The sequence below is a fragment of the Maniola jurtina genome, chromosome 25 (assembly GCF_905333055.1).
Source record: "Maniola jurtina chromosome 25, ilManJurt1.1, whole genome shotgun sequence".
Lineage (NCBI taxonomy): Eukaryota > Metazoa > Arthropoda > Insecta > Lepidoptera > Nymphalidae > Maniola > Maniola jurtina.
The window spans coordinates 4,783,208-4,808,817 of record NC_060053.1 but is presented as its reverse complement, the minus strand read 5'-3'; the positions used below and the strand labels follow the sequence as shown (position 1 = coordinate 4,808,817).

Genomic DNA, 25,610 nt, shown 5'->3' with positions numbered 1-25,610 from the left:
GTTATTTGATTGGTGTTGAATATTTTCTGTAAAACGAGATTATGGCTTATTAGAAAGATGTTTTTATTGTGTCAAGCCTATTCTTATTAGAATTTGGTTAATGGGTTTTGAAAAAGCGAAAATATTCAGTACCGAGTATTAATAGAATTGATTTGTTTATTGATAGTAAGACAGAGATTTTATTTCAAAGAGTAGAATGTTTCTACGAGTAAAGAAATAATATTACGCAGTGAAGTTGTGAATAAGAGCTGTATTAATGTCCCGGCCACATTAGCGGCCAGCAGCGCGATGTTCGGTGGCGTTTCCCTTTGAACGTGGATGTAACCGCGAACAGTGTACGGCGGCGGTCGCAGTGCCGTTTGGCGTTAGACGATTTTGGCCCCGATTCAATAAGCATTGACGATCTTACTAGCTACTACCTTAATGTGACCGCACCATAACAAAACGTCGCCGTCTTTAAGTGTTAAGTTACGAGGCAATGTTTACAAGTGGTTGCTTTAAGTTGATGCCGAAAAAAAAAGGGTTCCGTTACCATTGCGTAAATCTTTATGTCAACTTACCTTCATGGTGTCAATTCTGATGAATCTGATGTATTTCACTAAAATAAACTGACTTGGTTCAATGGTGTCGATTCTGGTGTCTTTCTCTAAACTAAATTTTGAGTGTTTGGATCTTTTCCTTTTTATTGGTATTGCTGAAGAGGGACGGAAACTTAATTTTGACTTAAGGGCTCAAATTTTGGAACTGCTCTGCAAAAGATACTGTACTGGAACTGGTGCCTGTAGTGGCGGGGTTTTGACAGTTTTGAATTGAATTATGTTTGTCTGTCCTGTTTTTATTATCTTGCAAAAACGTGTAATGATTAATGAGTTCTATGTTCTATTCTATGTACAACACATTTTTCTTATCACACGGGCGGAAAAGTGTTGCAAATGCTCCATTTGGTAGCCATCAGAATCAGTACCCTATACCTACTGATGTTATTTGAATTAGTAGAACTAATTACAAAAGGTGCCGATGTTTATCGTTAATACAAACAAAGAGTCTCTTTCTAACAAAAACATAGAGCTTAGCGGTGTGACTCTTAAACACTTGATATTATAGTCACCGACGCGATGTTATGTACCTAATGTAAACTTGCTCTCATATTCGGTTAGTAACTGATTGAAGTGATTCTTTTGTAAACTAAACAAGTTCACGAATCACTACGTACGTACCTGTTGCTAGGTACTGTGCCGAACAATCTAAAGTCTAAACAAATGAACGTTTGTACCCAATGTTTTTCTGTTGTTCTGTGTTTAGAATGCTTTGTTTAGAAAGTGTTTGGAAGTTTACAATAATTCATTCTGAGCTATAAAAAAGCTTGATGAATTCTCTATTGGTGTTAATTTAATTAAGTTGAAATCATAAAGAGAAATTAGAACGTTGATTTAGTTTAAAGCAAGGAGAAATCAGAGTAATAAAGTTTTTAAATTTGTTGAATCAAGGGATCAATCGGAGAAATAAAGATTTTGATTTGATTATAGTAGACTAGCCCTAGATTAACAAAGAATCATTGATGGCTCTTGTGTGAAGTTGAGCTAGAAGCATTGATGGCTAGAAAGGACTATGAGATTTTCGTGTGATCGAATAGCTTGCTTTCAGGTGGTTTCGTGGAAACCAGGCAGTGTGGCGATTGCATACGTGAATGCGTCGTATCGGGGTGATCCTGCATGGGTCTACGTCCGATGCTATGGCGATTCCGTATGTAGATGCGCGTATCAGTTGAGAAAGTAGAGCTATTGCGATATATTTTGTGTTTTAAGAAAAATGGAATCAATACGATCTGGTTTTGATCGTCGAGTGTCAATGCAATGATTCTTTGAGAAGGTTTTTGATGACAAAGTTGAAATTAGTGGCTAGGGTGGAGTTCGCCGACTTTTAAAACGGCTGATTATTAGAAAACCGGCTGATTAAGTGATTTTTACTGTTCACCAGCACCTAACCAAGGTTTGCAGGCCTAAAACGGCCGTTTTACCTAACCGAGCTCGGAAGGGTCGTTTAACCGGGGTTTCCACATTTTTACATCTGTTGTGCCCTTGTGTACAGATCAATTTAGATTATTTTGATTTGTCTTTGCGTTGTTCATTTCAGTAGCGTGCAACAAGTGTTTAATGTAATGGTTGGAAATAATTACTTATCTTACTTTCCACTAAATTTTGATATTTTAAAACCAACTCCAGCCTGAGTGAGTTAAAAATCAAATAAATTAAAGAAAGTCCACCATCATGATCTCGAGTTTTAAAGTCAAGTTTTTTTTTGAAACTTGAAGAGAGTTAGAATCTGTCACACTTGTGAACGTTCTTCCTTGTGAGTAATAACGGAAATTTTTAATATTGACTTGACTTTTAATAATTATGATAGAGATTTACCACTGTTAACAATTTAAATTCGTATGAGTGATAATGCGATTCAGGTTTCGTCAATTTTTTTGCCAAAATATGCAAAAACACGTCATTAGCCAAACGAAATTTTTTAAGATAATATTGAAGAAGAACGATTGCTTTCTAAAACAAGATTAAAAGCAAAACAAAACCGTGATTTTATACTAACGATGCTATTAGATAAAATAAAATGAAACGAATTGAACAATGACATTTCAAACTTGAATCAATATCAACGTTTGTTACACATGATATTTTGCACCGAAAAGTTGAATGGAATTCTAAAATACAATGATTGCCAATAGTGTTTCAGGTAGTAAGGTAATATTTAAACCAAGTTTATGCACGAATCAATTGTGCACTTTGACTCAAAAAGCAAAGTATGATTTCTACTAGTTCCTGGATATGAAAAATCACATCCTAAAGTTTGTAGAAAACTGAATTTGTATGTTTGAAAAATTAAAATCTGAAAAACATAGCTTGAACTTCATCCGATACCAAAAGTTTTGTGGATTTAATTCATATTGATTTAGTGGAAAACAAGTGGTACAAATCAAACAAAAATAATCCATTATTGTTTTTACTGACGCGTTTGCTGTATTGCTACATTATTGTAAATAATTGAGATTGATAAAACGACAGCAAACCTTAATTTCTTTTGTTGTTGGTAATTAATTTGTCTTCATAGAAAATCATGAAACAAATAACACTAAATTAGGTTCAAAGTTTCGTGGTCGATTTAAAGTGATCGAGTTACTGGTTTTTAAAAAATGACGATAATGATGATACGATGAATAAGACGATGCCAGAATGTTACGTACCCACAGAATTTGAGATGATTTTAGATAATGATGATGAAAATGAGGAACAGTCAGGTGTAGCCATTGTCGGCGCGCGTGAAGTAAATGACGATAATGTTTAGCGTGATATCGCGTATGAAGTAAATGACAAAAATGTCTAGTGTGATAACGTGATTAATTTTGGATCACAACCTGTTCCTGTTGTCCGATCGTAGGCCATATTCCTAACCCAGTTTAGCTGGTCGGAGGCTGCGCGGCGGCAACGGGTTAAGGGTGTGTGTGCGTGGTGGTGTGCCCCGTGGCGGGTTTGGCTTGTTGCCGTGAAGTGCGGATATATTCCGTGGTGGTATGACTTATTACAGTCGCTGTGTTGCTGTGGCTTATGGATGAGTTCATATAGTCATGGTGGTGTTGATTGAAAATGAATCACGTTTACTGTTGCATGTTTACTTACTTTTACATATTTCATTGTACAGTTTGATCGTTACGTGTACGTTTATTTGTACATACGTACGTTTGTGTTTAAGCCTTAAGCGAATTGAAGTTTCGTTATTTTGGAGTACAAACAACTACTTAGATTGTTCTTCATTGTGGTTCAGACATTGTTCTTCATTGAGTTTTGGACGAATAGATTGTTCATTGAGTTTTGGTACCTTAAGGTAAATTAGTTTTGATCTGTGGATAAGTACTTGACATTCTGTGCTTGTGGTAGTTGAGTAGGATAGCCGAACGGTTCATAACTGGTTCAGTACATGAAAGGTTGTCATTTTGCTAATGACAACAGCTGAAATCCTGTAGCACACGAGGGCGTGTGAGAGTCAGGATCGCCGTGTCGGCGCGCGGCGCTGGCGGCTGATATCAGATAGCACCTTGCCCAATTCATGGGAATGCTTTTGCTTATGTTAGCGCGTTTAACTTGTCGCGAAGCAAAGTACAAAGAGATCATTGTTTTCATTATGAGCGACGGTGACGTGGTTACCATGCCATCGAACGTGGCCTGGGGTCGGTTTGTTTATCTAATGGGAAAGCTTACATTACAAGCTGAGAGCATGAAGCTCGCAGTCAAATTCTGACCTCTATACCGAATGAGCGCGACCCGCGGACTCGTTATTCGCTCTATTAATTTAACTTAATGAAATCATGACAAAGACTTCTAAACGCAGATTATAGCGTGGTCATTTGATTAAGAACGTAGTGACTAGTGATTAGTGAACGATATCGTTAAATAAGACTCTTTAGTCATTTCATTACACCTAGTTACAGTATTTGCCTCGCGTGTTTCCTTTGCCCACAAAAGATAGACGAACTAAGCTAGAACCTAGCTTTCTTGATGACGATCGTGAGCCGCTCGCTCCGACATATATAAAAATAAATAAACCTACATACACATTTACATAAATACATATTTGTACCGGGCGGAGGATTACGCCCCGGCAGGGGAGACCAAACGGCCGGGGGTCAGGGCGACAGGTTGAGAAAGCGGCGGACTATCCTAGCCGAGTCTAGCAAGACCGCTTTTTGCATCCTGGCTGCGAGCGAACTGCCACGGAACCCCAGTCGCCTCAGATGGTGAGCGAGGCTGACTGGGATCAACCCGTTTGCAGATATGACGATTGGGATGATTTCGGTGGACTCCACATGCCACATGTCGGAAACCTCGTGAGCCAGATCAAGATACTTGCGTTTTTTCTCCGTCTCAGCTCTCACGAGGTTCTCGTCATATGGAATGGTGATGTCCACCAAAAACACCCTCGACTGTGCCCGGTCCACCACCACAATGTCAGGCTTATTCGCTAGAATAGTCCTGTCTGTGATGATGGACCGGTCCCAATAGAGCCGGACTCCGTCGCGCTCGAGTACCGGCACCGGTGTGTACCTGTAATACGGCAACCTCTCATCCAGGAGACCGTACTTCAGAGCAAGCTCTTGGTGAAGGATTTTGGCTGCTTGGTTGTGTCTGTGCAGATACTCAGTGTTGGCAAGCGCCGAACATCCCGAAAGCACATGTCTGAGTGACTCGCCGGGATGGCGACAAGCTCGACAGATGTCGTGAGTGCCATCCTTCAGAATGTACTTTCGGTAGTTCCGCGTCTTAACCACCTGATCTTGTATCGCACAGACAAACCCTTCGGTTTCCCCGAAGAGGTCACCAAAGCGCAGCCATTGCACGGACGCTTTTTTATCTACGTGCGGCTCATTAAGAGCTTTAAAAAAGCGTCCGTGCAACTCCTTCTCCTTCCATACGGTCTCCCGGTCAGAGGTGCTAAGTACCACCGGTTTCTGCCACTCGGTTTTGGCTAAGGATAGTGGAGTGAGTCCTTTATCACATTCCATGACCTCTCTATGCATGGGGGACCCCCTCATCGTCTCAAAGTAGGTTCTGAGATTGGATATCTCCCGGTTATGCATGGTCTTGACGCTTAATACGCCTCGACCTCCACACTTCCGGGGGATATACAATCTCATCACAGACGATTTTGGATGGTGCATTCGATAGAGAGTCATATTCGTGCGGACTTTTCTGTCCAGGGCGTCAAGTTCGGTCTGAGTCCAACTGAGCACGCCAAAGGTGTACATGAGGACGGGCATAACCCAGCCGTTATAAGCTCGGACCTTATTGGCGCCTGACAAATAACTTTTACAGATTTTTGTCAGACGGCCAAAAAAGGCCTCGCAAACAGACTGTTTCATGTCCGCCTCTTTTACACCCAGAGATTGTGACATGCCCAGATACCGGTATGACTCAGCTTCGGAGAGGGTCTTAATGTTGGATGGCTCGAGACTAATCTCGGCCGAATGAGTAACCTGTCCCCTCTCCACATGTATGACCGCACACTTGTCCAGTCCAAGCTCCATCCTGATGGAATTGCTGAACTCAGTGGTGATGTTCAGCAGCTCCCTCAGGCGGGTGGCATTGGGTGCCAGCAGTTTGAGGTCATCCATGTACAGAAGGTGAGGTACTTTTGTACCTCCTCTCCGAAACTGAAAGCCTGTCCCCGAGCCCTCCAGCAGGGTGCTAAGTGGGTTCAGAGACAGGCAAAACCATAGCGGGCTCAGACAATCACCCTGGAAGATACCCCGTCCTATCCTTATCCGGTCATCGGCAGCCGCCAACCGCTCACCATGGAGACACAGGATCGTGCTCCATTGCCCCATGCATGCCTCAAGGAAGTCTCGAACTGCACTGTCAACTTTGTACAGCTCAAGGACCCTTAAGAGCCATGAATGGGGCACCGAGTCGAATGCCTTTTTGTAGTCGATCCAGGCGGCGGAGAAATTCCGACGGTTGCGTTTGACCAGTTGGCCCGCAACGGAGTCGATGAGAAGGAGCTCCTTAGTACCACGACCACCGCCCCGACATCCGTTCTGAGCCCCAGACATGATGTTATTCTCGTCTATGTGACGGGAGATCTTGAGGCTCAGAACGGATGTCAGTGTCTTATAGATGGTAGTAAGACACGTAATGGGACGATACTTAGCCGGGTCGGTGGCATCGGTGGACTTTGGAGTTAGGTGAGTGATCCCGGTAGTGAAAAGGCTCGGGAGTGCCCTCTGCTCGAGAGCCTCTTGGAATTGTCGAGCCAAGGTCGCATGGCAAACCGAAAAACCTTTCAGCCAGTAGTGATGCAGTCCGTCGGGTCCCGGGCTTTTCCAGTTCGGAGCCCGCCTTACTGCACCAGCTACATCCTCCGCAGAGATGGCGACCGGGTTCATCGGTTCTATTCTGGCACATGCTTCCTCTACCGCCGCAATCCAAGGCCCCTCCTCATGCTCCACCTCTCTCGACCACACCCCCCGCCAGAAAGCGACTAGGTCGGCCGGGTCCGGTCATTATTATTATTATTATTATTATTATTATAAAAGACATACATAAGCAAAATCGACATTTAATAAAGAATACAAAGCAAAACGAAAAAAATACTAAGTTGGTGGTGTAAACGGACCCAAGCGATTTTCTTATCGTGTAAACGAGCTTATAGGCTAAGAGATGATCTCTCCTTGTCTCCAAGGATAAAGTGAGTCACCCATCCCGTTACCGACTTGGGACAACGTTGCTTAACAATCATCTTGAAACGATTCAAAAGCACTTGTAAAAGTTTAGTTGAATAAAAACATTTTGAATTTGAATTTGAATCGCAATCGATTGATATGCGTTGGCACAACTAGGCCACACGTCTCTATGTATTTAATGACCAGGAAATAAACCGCCGTCTCCTAGACTATTAAGCTCGTCTCACGCAGGTGGGGCCGCACCGGTGTAACGACATTCCACGGTTGACCCACATAGCTACAGTGGACCGAACGTGTATTGGCCCTTTTATAGGAAAACGTCTTTTTTTCCACTCGCTCTACGCTTATGTAAACAAATACTACTTTCATTGCACACGGTTGTAAAGATATTAATTAGTAATTACTAATTAGGTACTGAGCCATTACATTATCAAATACGATAACTTGTCAAAACAAGGAATAATTTGCAAAATTAAAAAAAAAAAACAACTTTTTTAAATATAAATTTTAAAAAAAATTAAGCCAGTGTCGCTCGGGGTGATGTTAGGATTGTCCGTGTAAGTTTCTCGTTTGAAATTCTCGTGGGAGCTCTTTGATTTTTCGAGACAAAAGTAGACTTTGTCCTTCCCTAGGATAAAAGCTGTCTCTCTACGCATCAAAATAATTGGTTAAGCTGATGGGCCTAGAAAAGCTAGTATACACTTTCGCATTCAGTCTGCCAACCCGCACTGCACTTAGTCAGCGTGGTAGACCATTGCCAACCCCTTCTCATTCTGAGAGGAGACCTGTGCATAGATAATACACTTATAATATGAGCCAGCGACGGGTTGCTTGTGTGAATATGGTGACTTTCGCATTCGCATAATTTATAATATTGATATGGATTTGATTCATTTATTTAATAATAATCAAAATAATCAATAATATATTTATATCAAATGATTAAATTATTAGATTTATTTTAATTATGATATGGTTAATATACCGTTTGGGGGCGCGCTCTTGGAAAGGCCTATGTCCAGCAGTGGACGCTTACAGGCTGATGGAATGGAATGGTTAATATTATCATAGTCAGTTACTAAAGCCCGCTTAACAATAGCTTCGCCATTGATACTTTTATTAGATGGTTGTTGAAAGTTTAAGCTTCCCGCAAAATAATCGGAATTTGTAAAACTTTTGCTTGAATCTCAGAGCAGCATCATCAATGAATATCTTGCTTTTATTTTAATTCAAGTAGGTGCATACAATAGGCGGACTTCATTATCCATCAACCTTCGAGTAGTAAAGAAAAGATGTAGGCGTTTGCTATTTTTATTATTGCATCATGGATGTTAATTACTTAGACATTATGTAAATAAATTACATAAAACTAGCAAACACCTACAAATAAAACAATCAGGTACGTTCCTACCCAAGGTTCAACGTCAGACTAGGCATTAAAAAGATTACCTACCTATTTACTGATAAATTTAAATTATAATGAAAAACGACTTTTTTTTACTCACTATAGGTAAGCGCTTGACCACAATCACACCTGATGGAAAGTGATGATGTGGTCTAAGATGGGACGCGTTTACCTAGTAGGTGCCTCGAATAGGCTCTTGTTTTAAAGATACCCGGACTGTAATTGGTAGGAAACACAGATCGCGGAAGAGTATTCCAAACCTTAGCCATGCGTATGAGGAATGAAGACGCAAAACGTTTGAACTTGAACATTGAGCTATTTCAACTAGAGTAAGAGTCCTTTAAAGCACTACCTTTATGCCTCTATGAACTGTACACGTTATAAAATCTTAGTTGTTAGAGTTTCATGATAATACAAGAATATTTTATTATTTTTATCTTTTTTATTATTATACCTTTTGATTAAACAATAGCCAGGTTATGGTCTATGGAAAATATCGTCTAGCCTTTTATGTTTAATAGGCATGGCACGTTCCTTATCAACTATAGCACTAAAAAAATCCCGTTAGCATACAAATACTACTTTATCATTATCAGAAATCGGCAATCGCCAAATCTTCCATAATATATTGAAAACACGTTTGCCCGTATGACCTTTGACAGAATTTATTTATTCAATGCTTAATTTATTCAAAAACCAAACTCAAACAAAACACGTTTCTCCGAAATTGTTGTAAGTATACTTTTTGTGAAGGTAGTAAAAGTTGCCTTGACCGGTCTGTCCGTATGTATGAAGACGAGGTACAATTTTGGGTTATTTTTTTGTTTTTTTCAAATTGCGAGCTTTAAACGTTTTCGAGAACTATCTGCACGATGGAATTTTGGAGATATGTATTCGGTTATTTATTTATTCTTCAGGATATTATGGTGGTGGCATGCCAAATTTTCAATAATGTTATACATAAATTATCATAATTTGGTGTTAAATTAATTATCTTAGAACCTTTAGGTATTGGTGTGGATGCAAAGTTTTATCTTTAAACATCTTTAAATACAATATTATTATGTAGGTACCCTAGGTCTGTAATACAAACACCGCAGTAATCAGTATCCCAAAATATTTTAATTATTATCATATTAATTAAATACTTGCAAAATAATATAATAGTAATATTTAACTATATTATGCATTCTTTGCAAATAACTAAGCACAGGGGCTATTAAAATAAATTATAAACGAGATTTATAGCCGTTAATTATATAAATTAATATTAATTAATTATTTCATTAATTTGAATAAATAATTCACACCGTTATTTCCCATTGTACAAGTTTCGTGGTTGGCCGCTTTGCCTCTCCGAAGAGATAAAAAGAGTTTTTCAAAATAATTCGTTATTCATATGCTTTGATGACCTTGTGAATAATAATTACATGCAAATTATAACTTTGTTTCCATGTCTTTTAAAATAAAATTATGCATAAGTACAATAAAAAAAATGTTTGTATCTATACAAATGCCTAATGGATCAAAACATCGATTTTAGAATCGCCTGAGGATCAAAGCATAAAAGTGTTTTATCATAAAGGTTCATAATTCATCCTCTAATCATTAAAAGTTGGTTTACACTTTAAATCTCTCATAACTAAACAGCGAAAAATACTTAATAAGTATAAATTTAAAAAATATTACATAAAAAATTAGCTTTGCATAGTTTATGTATAAGGTGCAAAAAAATATTTGTTCAGTATAATGTTTTTGAATCGTTAAGTGAATTTATTTTAATACGAATCACTGATACATATTTAAATTAGCTTAGGAAAAAATCATAGTAAATATACATAATTACAAAGAAACATTATTAAACACATTAAGATAAATTCTATTTTAATAATAATTATATTATGTAGGTAATATAAAATGAATACAGACATTAAATATAATTTGTTGCAGAAATATTATAATTCGTTGGGGTAAAAATAATTAACAGGAATAATATAATTTTTGAACTGATAACTTATTTAGATGCGTTGGGAGATTTTGAGATGAATAAAAACTCCAAGATCACATCACCGACATGCTAAAATTAAGTATTAGCTTTTAATAATTTTTTTCTTTAATTCAACCTGTTTATGAGTGGAAGTGTCAACTATGCTTTCGGTAGTACGAGTACCTTACCCCATAACAGCTCATTTGTTCACAGTTTAAGTACATTATAAATTATCTTTAACTAGTTTTAAGTTTTCATTTTTTTGACAGTTCACACTGACAGCCAATTTTTTATTATTATATTATGTTATATTCTTATACCTACATCAAAAAAAGTTACTGACTGATACAAAAGATTACTGACTGATTGATCTATCAACCCACACCTCAAACTGCTGGACAAATCGGGCTGAAATTTGGCATGAAGATAGCTATTACGACGTGCACTGAAAAAGGGGTTTTGAAAATTCAACCCCTAAGGGGGTAAAATAGGGGTTTGAAACCTGTTTAATCCATGCGGACGAAGTCGCGGGCATAAACTAGTTCTTTCAAAGAAATAGATAGATAGATAATATAAACAAAGAGCCTACAAAAACTCCAAGAATTCCACAAACACAAAATGTTATGCAATTCAAAAAAGGAACAACAAAAACGGGCCAATCCAGAACCGCCCCACTACGCAGGGTTACCTGTATCAATGACGTCACCGTCCTTCGAATGCCAAGGTTTTTTTTATCTCTCATTCCTTCGCCCAAAATAATCATGCGTCTTGCTTGTGCAGTCATGCCCTTTTGTTTTTTGGGTTCACTTTATGTAGGTAGGTAAGTATACCCTTTAATAGTGATGTTACTTTGTAAATGTTGGGGTTTGAATGTGTTTTGAAGCTCTGTGCGACCACCACTATCACACTAATATTATAAAGGCGAAAGTTTGTGTGTGTGTATGTTTGTTACCCCTTCACGCAAAAACTACTAGACGGATTTGACTGTTTGGAATGGAGATAGATAATATCCTGGATTAGCACATAGGCTACTTTTTATCCCGGAGAATCCCACGGGATTTCGAAAAATCTAAATCCACGCGGGCGAAGTCGCGGGCATCGGCTAGTACCTACTAGTTTTCCTATCAACATCGCCGGCCCACTACTGAGTACGGGTCTCTTCAGAATGAGGAGTGTTTCGGGCCTAACCTGCCTAACGTGGTGGACTATAGCCTAAACTTTAGATTATAGGCTAGCCAAGTGCGGATTGTCAGACTTCACACACCTTTGAGAATATTATGGAGAACCCTCATGCATGCAGGTTTGCTCACGATGTTTTCCTTCACCAAAGCAAGTGATATTTAATCGATTGCGACTTGTATTCAACTCCGAAAAGAGAAACTCCGAACTCCTACTAGGTCTCAATCAGTAGCTATTAGGTACCGCTTAACTATATATTTATTTATTACACCTAACCTCATTATATATATTTGTACTTTCGTATCTAAAATAATATATAAAATTATATAACTTATAAGGTATAAAATATTATGTACGAAAAAGGAACTCTCCTAGTCCTCTGTGAAATCTTCTAGGAAGTCTTACACGGTCCCCACAATACAGGTTATACCTAGTGTGGAGACCGCAAGCAAACGACATTGTTAAAACTGTCTGAAAATAAAGATTTTTTTATTTTTTTATTTTTTTAACTATAGGTATTTTGATGATGTTGTGTTAGTAAAATATTTATTATCCAATTCAAAACCGCAACTGTCTTAATACTGGTAACCATTAATTAGAAGCGATTTCTTAATCACAGATTATGCCACCATTTTGTAACGCATATAACTAGGTACATAGCTACTTACTCTGGTACAGTTTCTCACGGTTTGTACAGCGTTTTGATTTACTTACCTCTTATTAGTTAAGACTAAAGATGCCCACGCACTTGAACTGAACTGCAGTTGAACTGCGCGTCGCGGCAGCGCCCTGCACGATATTCTCTCCAGCCGTGACGCGCGTACGACACTGCCGCGCGTCGCGGCTGGAGAGAATATCGTGCGGGGCGCTGCCGCGACGCGCAGTTCAGTTGCAGTTCAGTTCGAGTGCGTGGGCACCTTTAACTTCCATTGCTAACTTCTCACTAAGGTTCAATTGCATGACAGGCTCATAAAGTTACGTTACGGTTACGGTTAAAATTTTGACCTTCAATAAAAGCAAAATGGGTTGCATATTTACGTTAACTTGATCAAATTTGAAATTAGGAGATTCATAGGGGACCGAGGGGTTACGAAGCTGAAATGGCATTGGGCAGGGTACATATGTAGTTCGAAAAACTGTTAGACGTTGAGGTCCCAAGGTGCTGGTTTGTGCGACCTCGCCCCGGAAAGTGCAGCGTTGGACGCGGTGTCACCGACGCAACAGACGCTCACTCAAAAATCCATCATGGGGATCTTCTTCTCTCTGGGCTGGTTTCCGCACTTAAACGTTTCCGTCTGTTGTGCGTATGGGGATATGAATGGGTTAGCTTGTGCAACTTACTTTGCTTTTTAATGGTGATCAAAATTTAACACTAACTGTAACTTTAACCACCTGTCATGCAACTAGACCTTAAAATGCGTAGTGTATTTTATGTAACTTTAACGTTGCGTTCGCTCTTAGATTAATAAAATTAATTATAAAGCATAAACTCAACTGATTAATCTTGGAGCTTAGATTAATTATATTTTGCTTGTCACCTGTCAAGTTACTCGAATTTGGATTTAGCACGTGCAAAAAATCAGAAAACCGTACCTACCTACCCTACCGTTATTTCAAATCAGGACATGGAATATTTGCCTACCTTTACAATGTAGGAGGAATCTTCGTCTTCATACATTATTAGTATAGACTATAGACAGAATAATATAATAGGTATAGAGTATAGAAGTCTGGTCTACAGTAATATACTTTCTCTATGATCTATGTAAATTCTAAACACATGCGAACTAAGTACTTATCTATAGATGTCATGCGATAACTAAATACCTTCAAAGTTAATTAGATACCTGCAAGAAAACTTACTTTGTCGATGTTTCGACCTCGGCGGCGGTCGTGGCGCATCACTAACTGCACTTGACACTAACCTCCTTACAGATGGTATAGGCACATCACTATTTGACATATTAGAAAAAAAAAACACTTTTTTGTTTTAATGAATTCCAGCCAACAATTCAGCCAGGACACTTATCGATGACTGGATTAATATAATGGTTTTTATCGTGACGAAAGGTAGCGATATGTTATCGATTACAGATTTATTTATACCTACCTAGTTTAATTGTATAATCATCATCATGATTATCAACCGATAGACGTCCACTGCTGAACATAGGTTTCTTGTAGGGACTTCTACATGCTACGGTCTTGCGCCGCCGCTTGAATCCAGCGGCTCCCTGAGACTCGTAATCAAATCAAACAAGTGTAAATTAAAAATTTATAACACCCCGACAAGTGAAGGTTATACAGTAGTAACTAGAAAAGGGTTGATAACTTTCAAACGGCTGAACCGATTTTCTTGGATTATAGCTAAGAACACTCTCGATCAAGCCACCTTTCAAACAAAAAAAAACTAAATTAAAATCGGTTCATTAGTTTAGGAGCTATGATGCCACAGACAGATACACAGATACACATGTCAAACTTATAACACCCCTCTTTTTGGGTCGGGGGTTAAAATGAGGAGGTTTAGGAGAACCAGAGTAACCGACATAGCACAATGGTTTGCTCAGCTGAAGTGTGGCAATGGGCGGGAACATAGTTCGGAAAACCGATTGACTTTGGGGTCCCAAGGTGCTAGAATGACGACCTTGCACCGGAAAGTGCAGCGTAGGAAGACCCCCCCCACTAGGTGGGGTGACGTCATCAAATTGTTTTAAGTACCTATCTGAACTTTAATTTTTAACCTCCGACCTAAAAAGAGGGGTGTTATAAGTTTGACATGTGTATCTGTGTATCTGTCTGTGGCATCGTAGCTCCTAAACTAATGAACCGATTTGAATTTAGTTTTTTTTTAAAGGTGGCTTGATTGAGAGTGTTCTAAGCTATAATCCAAGAAAATCGGTTCAGCCGTTTGAAAGTTATCAGCTCTTTTCTAGTTACTGTAACCTTCACTTGTCGGGGGTGTTATAAATTAATTTACACTTGTTATCTATTGCACCTGTACATACAGCTAAGGTTAGGTATTACATGATTAGATATTTGTTAGATTTGCAATTTTTGATTTTACGTTGACTAGCTGGCTTGCTTATTGGATTGTATCTGTTTATTTCGAAAATTGGCGTCATGTTGGCACTATTGCACTTTACATGAAAAAAACCAGAAACCCCTGACAGACCAATGGTGCCAACACGACTGCAAGCGACAAGTTATAGTGAACGGTCTGGATAGCTTTTTCCCGCAATTTCTTCCGCGTGATTGCCTAATAGCACTGTGGGGCGTGGGCTACTCAACAATATCTATACTAATAAATAAAATTGGAGTGTCTGTCTGTAATTTCGAAATAACACCTCATATTAAGCTTATATGGTTATTTGAACGATACCAACACTGAATCACACGTTTTTAAAATTTTTGTCTGTCTGTCTGTCTGTCTGTCTGTCTGTCTGTCTGTCTGTCTGTCTGTTTGAAAAGGCTAATCTTCGGAACGGCTGGACCGATTTTGACGGGGTTTTCACAGACAAGTAGAGGATTGATCAGGGAGTAAAATAGGCTACTTTTTAACCGACTTTCAAAAAGGGAGTTGTGTTTTTCTTCCTATGTACACCGAAATCTCCGAGATTTCTGAACCGATTTGCGTAATTTTTTTTTAATCGATAGAGGAACTTTGTGACAACTTTCCCACGGGATTTCAGACCCTAAATCCACGTGGGCGAAGCTGCGGGCATCAGCTAGTCTATAATAATAAATAAAATTGAAGTGTCTGTCTGTAATTTTGAAATAACTACCTCATATTAAGCTCATAATATGGTTATTTGAACGATACCAACACTGAATCACACGTTTTTAAAATTTTTGTCTGTCTGTCTGTCTGTCTGTCTGTCTGTCTGTTTGAAAAGGCTAATCTTCGGAACGGCTGAACCGATTTTGACGGGGTTTTCACAGACAAGTAGAGGATTGATCAGGGAGTAAAATAGGCTACTTTTTAACCGACTTTCAAAAAGGGAGTTGTGTTTTTCTTCCTATGTACACCGAAATCTCCGAGATTTCTGAACCGATTTGCGTAATTTTTTTTTAATCGATAGAGGAACTTTGTGACAACTTTCCCACGGGATTTCAGACCCTAAATCCACGTGGGCGAAGCTGCGGGCATCAGCTAGTCTATAATAATAAATAAAATTGAAGTGTCTGTCTGTAATTTTGAAATAACTACCTCATATTAAGCTCATAATATGGTTATTTGAACGATACCAACACTGAATCACACGTTTTTAAAATTTTTGTCTGTCTGTCTGTCTGTCTGTCTGTTTGTTTGAAAAGGCTAATCTTCGGAACGGCTGGACCGATTTTGACGGGGTTTTCACAGACAAGTAGAGAATTGACCAGGGAGTAACATAGGCTACTTTTTTAACCGACTTTCAAAAAGGGAGTTGTGTTTTTCTACCTATGTACACCGAAATCTCCGAGATTTCTGAACCGATTTGCGTCATTTCTTTTTTAATCGATAGAGGAACTTCGCGACATTGTTTCATAAAAAAATTGGAGTCCAACTCCTCAATCCTGATGCTGCAGGGGATCTGACCAATCCACGCGGGCGAAGCTGCGGGCATCAGCTAGTATTCCATAACAATGGATCTGCTATTTAGCAGTGAATGAATTTTCAGAATCGTATCGATAGTTCCGGTACTTACCCCTAAGTTTAAGTACGATCGGCCTGAGAATTCGAGTAGCAATTCCACGAACCTATTGCATCAAAAACTTGTCGCACTCATGACCTTTCTCTAAAAAATTTTCAAAAGAAAAATAAAACCGACTTCAAAAACCAAAAACACTAAAAAGTAGAAAATAATTTTTGTTTAGCTACACATGTAATGTACCTAGGTATGAAGTCGAGCGAGCATATTAAAACAAAATTAGAAATCCAAGAGTGAAGCTCGCCCGACTTCATACCTAGGTACATTACATGTGTAGCTAAACAAAAATTATTTTCTACTTTTTAGTGTTTTTGGTTTTTGAAGTCGGTTTTATTTTTCTTTTGAAAATTTTTTATTTCACAATTTTTAGTGGCCCCACTGTACTATAATATGCTATGCCCAGTTAAAACCCTACTGTTTACTAAGCTATTACACTGATCGCGAGCAATTTGCTCTTATCCATTGAGGAGTTCTGTTCTCCATCTCCAAAGATATTCATCAGATCTTCACCAAATTTATATGGGACCACCTGCACAGTATACCCTTTCAAACAAAAAAAAAAATTTTCCAAATCGGTCCAGGGGTCTTTGAGTAATCGGGGAACATACAAAAAAAAAAAAAAAAATAAAAAAAAAAAAAAAAAAAAAAGATCCCGACGAATTGAGAACCTCCTCCTTTTTTGGAAGTCGGTTAAAAACACGCCACGCACACCCGCATGTGCATAACCGTGCCACCCGAACATTGGTGCTAAACGACTTATGGCCTTTGACTGTATATCTAGGTAAACTTACAAACTACCAAAAGGGGTAACCTGTATAATATTACTTAAGTGTAGAAAAGCAAAAGCATAAGCATGATACCAATCGATCAATGACAGGAAATAGCTTAGCCAAACAATATGGAGGTGCGTAGTGTCAACTTTGCATGTTTTCACTTTCCAATATCCGCGGCCATCTTTCTTTTGTTATGTAAACGGTTTGCACCCGCGAAATTACTGTATACTATCGGTGAAGTGATAGTAATGTGTTTTTTATTAGCTAGCTGTTTCGATTTATTATCTGCGCAAAAAAGTGGGAAATTCAATAAGGTGTGAAAGTTAGCGACGAGTTTTATTGGGCAGTCAGTTTTTTAAGGCAGAAGATTATTTAGGATTGCTCATGGAACTAATTTTATTGGCAAAAATATTAAGCTTTTTCATTATGAAAATCTCTTTAATAAGTCATTTTTAACCCCCGACCCAAAAAGAGGGGTGTTAGTAGGGGTAAGTTTGAGAAAAAAATTTAATTCTCATTTTATGAAATGTGATTTATCTTTTTAACCCCCGACCAAAAAAGAGGGGTGTTATAATTTTGACGTGTGTATCTGTGTGTCTGTGTATCTGTGTATCTGTCTGTGGCATCGCAGCTCCTAAACTAATGAACCGATTTTAATTTAGTTTTTTTGTTTGAAAGGTGGCTTGATCGAGAGTGTTCTTAGCTATAATCCAAGAAAATCGGTTCAGCCGTTTGAAAGTTATCAGCTCTTTTCTAGTTACTGTTACCTTAACCTTCACTTGTCGGGGGTATTACAAATTTTTAATTTACACTTGTTTCCAAATAGGTATACCTACTGAAGTAGATTAACATAAGACTGAAGTAGGAAGAACATTAAAACACACCTAGGTCCTATTTCGCAGAATTCAAAATTGAAGCCATTTTATAGTTTAATAGTTTGGTCATATATATTTGTTATTTTTCAATACGTCGTCGGAATGCCGCTAAATCGCTCAACTGGTTTTTTCCAAGTGACCTTGGCGTTAAAGATCGACTTAATTACTTACTATGACACAAAATTCTAAGATTTCTGTACAATCCAAGGTACTTATATAAAGTAGGTAGGTAGGTAACTTATCTATGGAATCATTATAGGTACCTAGTACCTACCTAATTTAAAATATCCAGCCGAGTTTGTTGCTTCTTCTCAGACCAGGCCGCGTTTGGAACCCTACAAAGGTTTTGAGTTTACGTAGGTACCTACCTATTTAATTATCACCATTACAGACATTAGGTACATCATCAAGTACGTATAATTCACGTTTTTTTACGTATTAAAATGTAATTACTACCAAATAAAAAACCTTAGTTGCCAAAAAAGGCGTAAAATAGGGATATTTCAATCTCCTTATTTAATAAAGAAGTTTAAAATAAGAACCTCTTTACACTTTAATTTTTTTTAAATGCTATTATGTAGGTTCTCACTTACACCTGTACTCTACAATTAATTGTGTGGATATTTTTAATGGAATGGCCGGAAATAGCATTCATACAAGTATAGTACTCGGCTCATGACATGTGCTTCAATGTATTACAAGAATACCTACTGCAAGATGCATATTTATATGCCATGCCATCTAGGGTTTTAGTTATACTATTTTTTGTATACCATCTGTTAGTCGAACAAGTTTTTTTTACCCGACTGCGGCAAAGCCAAAAGGAAGGGTTATGATTTTAGCAGTCTATGTATGTATGTATGTGTATATCCAGATTCTGTGTGTTCTACCGTAGCGCCTAAACTGCTGGGCCGATTTTGATGAACGAGGTGTCAATCGATTCGTCGTAAAGGTCCGGGTAACATAGGCTACATTTTATACGAAAAAAAATTACCTAACGGGTATTACATGAAAAAAAGTGGGGGTCTCCAATTTTTTTTTGTTATTGTTTCGAGTGGGGTGTCAAATGAAACAGGAGAAAATTCTGAGTTCAAAAATATAAATGTACTACAATCGGGTTTTAGATTTCAACTTTATCTGAATTTGTAAAAAATTCGGGAGCTTTATTTACCCCGTATTTAATTTTCGCAATTGCGGGTTTTTGTAGTATCATACCCTGAAATACGGGATAACCCGTAAAATACGTGGCATCTGGCAATCCTGTTTACAGATCTTTGCCCAACAGAGCTCTGCGGCGTAATTATTATCAGTTAAATTATTCATTGCACTCATCTTGTTTTCCAAAGATCTACATTTTAATATTCCATGCCATTCACAACTCTATTCACAAGGCGATATGGTTGAAAATGTGTTGTAGTATGGTAAGGTCCGTTTAGTTTACTGTTAAGTTTACTGGCTGACTAGTCCAAGAAAACTAGTTGTTTTCTTATTTTCACGCATAAAATCGTTTCAGAACCCATTCAAAGCTGATACCTAGTACCTCTCGCACCTACCTAATATAATTTACTATTAGCTGATCCCGCGACTTCGTCCGCGTGGATTTGGGTTTTTCGAAATCCCTGGGAAGTCTTTGATTTTCCGGGGTAAAAAGTAGTTTATGTGCTAACACAGGATATTATCTAATCTACATTCTCAGCCAAATCCGTCTAGTAGTTTTTGCGCGAAGGAGTAACAAACACACACACACTTATACACACAAACTTTCGCCTTTATAATATTAGTGTGATGATTTGGCTGGCTTCGTTAATTTCTTAAAAACATTTCCTTTACATAACGTAATATGTAAAATCTTAGCAGGGTTCCTCGTTTATTCAAATCAAGACTTAATTTTCTAGTATATTTAAAGAGTCAAATCAAGACTTTATATTTTCTACATTTTAGACAAATCAGCTTCAAATATTAATTTATATTTTATGAAAAGAAATTCTAACCCTTATGGTTCTTAATATATTTTTTTATTCTATGTGTGGTTAGGTCATATGAGTGCTTTCCCACATAGGTAGTTAGGTAGGTATCAGTTTACTAGTAAAATTCCATACTATGATCTAAGCGTCCTCGTCCGATTAAAAGTTAAAACACAATAAATCCATGAGCTTTGATTAATACCTCTTTGGCTAAATCTGGATCTTATTTCGAATGTTTTAAAGTCTATAATTTCCTTACAATAAAACCTGTGTCAGTACATAGTCTTTGGTATAAAACCTCTATGGCCAATTGTCAACTTTATTCCTAAAGAAATAAGGTAACAAGGACTGTGACAAGGAATTAGTAAAACATGGGTATCAAGTTAAAATCTATTGTCATTTAAAATTATACTTTAAGATAAGTGGGATAGATTTGTTTTTCTATTAACAGTGAACATATTAAAGTGAGGCTGTAATACGGAGAAAATTTATTGAATTTTAAACTTTGTACCTATGAAAATAAAGTTGTTTTTTGCAAATTGATTTTATTTAATGATTCCTACACACTAAAAACTTGTTAAGTGGCTTAAATAGTTTTTTACACTGGCGACAGATACTAAACAAAACTTTCTATGATTTCTCTTTTAGTGTTATTACTTATTAGTTTTGAAAAATGTTTTTACTTAACTCTGCGCATTTCATTATTTTTGACCGACTTCAAAAAAGGAGGGGGTTCTCAATTCGTCGGATTTTTTTTTTTTAAATTAATGACAGATTTGCATATGACTATGTCTTTAGCTTCCTACGTGCTTAAGCTGTTTGTATTTTCGTCATGCAGTTTTCATTAATTGACACGACTGGGAATCGAACAGGGGACCATTATTATGCAGGTTGTCATTTTTTAAGAGTTACAAAATTAAAAAAAGATTGACTTAAAAGTTGTTTAATTATAAATGTAGACCTAACTAGCCTTTTCCCATGTTAATTTGGGTCGGCTCTCCTAACCATATTTCTTCAAGATGTTCTGTTTTGGGTCGTCATCTATACTTAATATTATAAAGAGGAAACCTTTGTATTTTTGTATGTTTGTATTGAATAGGCTCAAAAACTACTGGACCGATTTCGAAATTTCTTTTACCATTACTTAGAGGGATTCTTCCGAATCCGTATAGGCTATATTTTATCCCGGAAAATAGAAAAAATAAATGTCCGCCCGTGCGAAGCCGGGGCGGGTCGCTAGTTGTGTATATTTGGGCTGTTTTAAGGACGTTCAATACTACTGACATGAAAAGTTGTTCAAATGAAAATAATTAAAGATTTAACCCTAAAATGCGCAAGGTGAAATTTTAAATAGCATCTGTGTATTTTTTATTTACATGTTTATTAAATTATACAAATACGTAAGTATTTAAAAAAATTGTATTAATTAGTATGTAAATTAGTTTGTTATAGGAAATATTAATAGTAAAACCCTGGTAACGGACAGTCATTTTTTGCACCACGCTTGAAGGTGTCAAAATGTGCGTAAACTTCGCGCCAAAATCATGTACTTACCTAGTCAGACTAGACTAGGCTAGTCTGTACTCTATACCTACTCTGTCACTACGTGTGTCAATCGCACAATCATACAACTTTTTTATTTTATACAATTTTAACAGCTGTACGCATGACATCTCTTCTTCCACTTCCTATTGTCACCTTCATCAATCATCCACCCCTTTTAAACGCGTACCCTCTTTCACGCGATACTTATACTAATAATATCACAAAAAAGGTACTAGTAGCACTTAAAGTAATAACTTAGTAGGTTATAGTATACTTTATAGTATATAGTATACGTAAAGTATAGTAATACTTTCTTAGTATATAATAAATTATGAAAGCAAAGAGTCATCCTTGTACACAGGTCATTGCAATCTTCAACTCTGCTACGTGAGCTCATTTCTGTACCAAAAAAAAACAGCCATTAATCTTACCTTTGCGAGATTTCCAATACAACTTCCTCAAGTAATACGCCGCAACGATTATTATAAATGCTGCTACGAAGGCACCAATCGCCGCTCCGGCCACGCTCCCAGCACCAAAACACTCTTGCTGCCCAAATACACTCGGCAACGCAACCGTCACTACGAAAAACTTCAACAAAACACCCATTTTAAATCTAAAACATCACTATATGGCACTAAAAAGTTATTTTAATTAAAAAAAGTAATCACATTCCCAATTTGAACAGTTTAAATAAGTAGGTATTGAAACGAAGTTTTGTATTTTTTTTTAAATAAAGACGCAAAGGCATGAACCGCGTCAGCCAACGCGGTCGACTGTCGACTGTGGAGGTTTTGTTACGTAGTCGTTCGTCCGCTTCGTGGATAGACTGTGATTGTGGGACAGGCAGAGCGTGTGTGGAAAACGTGTTTGGGCTCCGGTATTATGGCCGTTGCACCAGTAAGACCAGTTCGTAATTAGAATTAATGTATTTTTTAGTATTAACTTAATTTATAAGCATACTAAAGTTTAATAAGGTTACTTAAGACTAATCAGTCATGTTAACATAGCCGTTCTAGAATACGAAAAGCCCTTCCTAAGGTTCACAAGGCGACAAGTTCAAATCCTGGACTGGCTTTTTAAAAGTTGTCTACAGAAAAATCTTTTAAATGATATGCAATAGCGTACTTAATAAAGTAATAGGAAATAAATGAATGATGAAATACTGTAGGTAGGTAGGTACCACAGTCCACATATTTATAACCGAATGCTTTATATCTCGTCCTTCTATAGGAAGAAAAGCGCCATATTCTCTTGCCAGCTTTCGAACAATTCTCATGGAACTAATTTAGCTCTTGTGGCTTATTGATATGCTAATGAAAGATTTCAACGCAAGCATAGCGTCCCATGGGATTTCCCCAAAACGTAAATCCACGCGGACAGTATTTATTTTTATGCATAATAGTTTTTGATTTATCATGCAAAATGTCGAAAAAATTACCCAAGTAACCCTCGGTGCGCGAGTCCGACTCGCACTTGGCCGGTTTTTTTATTGCAACAGTTCATCGGTTTGTTTCCGTTTCCTTCAGAGACGTTTTTATTGAGCCCGCATGGTCATCTATTGTTAGAATATTGACAAAAGCGCCTACCCGTAACGGCCCTGAATGTGCATTGTCTCATAAATTATCAAGAAGAAGCTGTTACCTGGCCGTTGAAACTTCTTTCCAGAATCCATACTCAATATTATAAATGCGAAAGTGTGTCTGTCTTTCTTTCTGTCTGCTACCTTTTTACGGCCCAACAGTTTAACCGATTCTGACGAAATTTGGTACAGAGTTAGTTTATATCCCGGGGACGGACATAGGCTACTTTTATATCCCGGAAAATCAAACAGTTCCTGCGGGATTCCTAAAGACCGCTTAACCGATTTGTATGAAATTTGGTACCGAGGTAGCTTGGGTCCCTGTAATTGACATAGGCAACTTTTTATCCTGGAAAATCAAACAGTTCCCACGGGATCTTAGAAAAACTAAATCCACGCAGACGAAGTCGCGGGCATCCTCTAGTCACAAATAATGATGCATTTTTACGCAGATATACTTTACTTAAAATATACTATATATACTTAAAATATACTTAATATTTTAATTTACCACATCCTAGAAACCTTCTCGGAGGAACACATAAGCGAAGCGATTTGCCTGGTGTTTTAGACCTTTTGAAGTTAGAATTTTCACTCGTATCATGATTTCATTTTGTTGGTTCTCGGTAACAAGGTCATATGAATACCTAATGATTTATGATAATATCATTATTTATGTGCGCCTCTTACGTACTTCAGCAAGAAGCTACTTGTATAAAAAATCTATTAAGGATTAGAAAATTTCATGAAGGTTAATCTCTATAACGTGAATTCTCCAGTACAAAAGAATTTTGAGATATTTCTCAAAATTATTTTACCAATGCGAAATACAAAACAAACCTAAAACCATGTGGCCTAAGCCCAACGTCTTAGGCCACTAGGTTATCACCATTTTTTAATTAATTTAAAAGATTACCTCTTCAAAAAACATTAAGGATTACAAAATTTCATGAAGCTTAATCCCTATACTTAACGTGAATTCTCCAGTAAAAGAGAATTTTGAGATATTTCTCAAAATTCTTTTTTACTTTTATTTTGAGATATTTCTCCAAATTCTTTTACCAATGCGAAATACAAAACAAACCTAAAACCGCGTGGACCAAGTCGCAGATAAACGGAAATGTACATTAGGTACAATATACACTGTTTATTTTTTTATTTTATTTACTTAGAATATTAATAAAACGTCAAATGGTCCAACGCTCGAAACGCACAACATCACCTGTAAAAGCGCGAGCGCAGGTATTCTCTCGCATACACACACGCACGCACACACACTCACAATACATCATACACATGTACATTTTGTAACTATCAACCATGTTTGTTGTGATACCATCTACATTACGTAACACAGCTTATTTTGGTTTATTTATAAACGGGCTTCTCAGAACCGGGGTCTTTAGGACCGGTTCAAAATAAAAAGGGTTTTCTGGACTCGGAAATCAGGATTCGCGATGCAAGTTAGGGTTAAAAAATGTTTGCTAAGTTGCATATTTTGGAATTTAAGTAGGTACCTAGTTACTACCTAGTACCTACTACCTACGAAAGATTAAATTAATATTTATGTTACTTAGTTACTACTTAAATAAGAATTAATTAATTAATTACCTAAACACTTAATTAAATAAATACTTACTACTTTATTTAATAAGTAAATAAATTAATTATAGATTTATTTATTTATTTATTTATTATGAGGTACGCCCACAGCATGTTCACAAAACACTTAAAAAATACAATAGTATAGTCTATATTATAGATAATTTAATAAAAAAAAATATTTAAATAAATACTTAATTATAGATTTATAATTATACTATAATTATAAATGTATAATTATTTATAATAATATAAATACTACTACTACTAATAATTAATATAAACGTAATAAATATAACGTTACTACGAAAAGGGTCATTAATGTAATGACATAAGCAGGTACCTTAATAGTTAACTATTTTGAATTACACTTTTTGGTAGGTATTGGGTACATATTTACTTTTTTACTTGAGTTTTAAGTTTGAGTTAAGTACTTACCTAACTACCTACCTAACAAGAAAGCTGAAAGACGCCGCATCTCGGGGCTTGACTAGGAATATTTACTCATGTGCCATGGCTCTGCCGGTGTGCCTTGCACTTTACACCTATCTATACCTGCGCCTATAGTTTCCATCGAGCAAAGTCGCGGGGCGCGGGTCGCATTCGAATTTATATTGCATTCGATGTTAAATTCTTTAAACATATAAAGAAGAACAGAGTCACAGCCCACATATAATAAACCTAACTGCATACAATCTTTATGAATATATAAAGGCCCCACCATATGACCCGTATGTTAGGAGTTAGAACCACATAACAAAGAACTCTATTGT

The 25,610-nt window shown here is 37.2% G+C and overlaps 1 protein-coding gene across 3 annotated transcripts in view; it reads right to left on the bottom strand.

Annotated features, from left to right (window-relative positions):
- Positions 1 to 22,497, bottom strand: part of LOC123878245 — a 64,925-nt gene extending 42,428 nt beyond the window's left edge. For 2 of the 3 annotated variants that reach the window (XM_045925390.1, XM_045925391.1), the window contains exon 1: positions 22,085 to 22,497. In XM_045925390.1, the coding sequence (XP_045781346.1) occupies positions 22,085 to 22,262 (178 nt within the window). In that variant the 5' untranslated portion in view covers positions 22,263 to 22,497. Of the gene's footprint in view, positions 1 to 13,668; positions 13,784 to 22,084 lie in introns of those variants that run through there. The other variant, XM_045925392.1, reaches the window with a different exon arrangement.
- Positions 22,498 to 25,610: the final 3,113 nt, after the last annotated feature.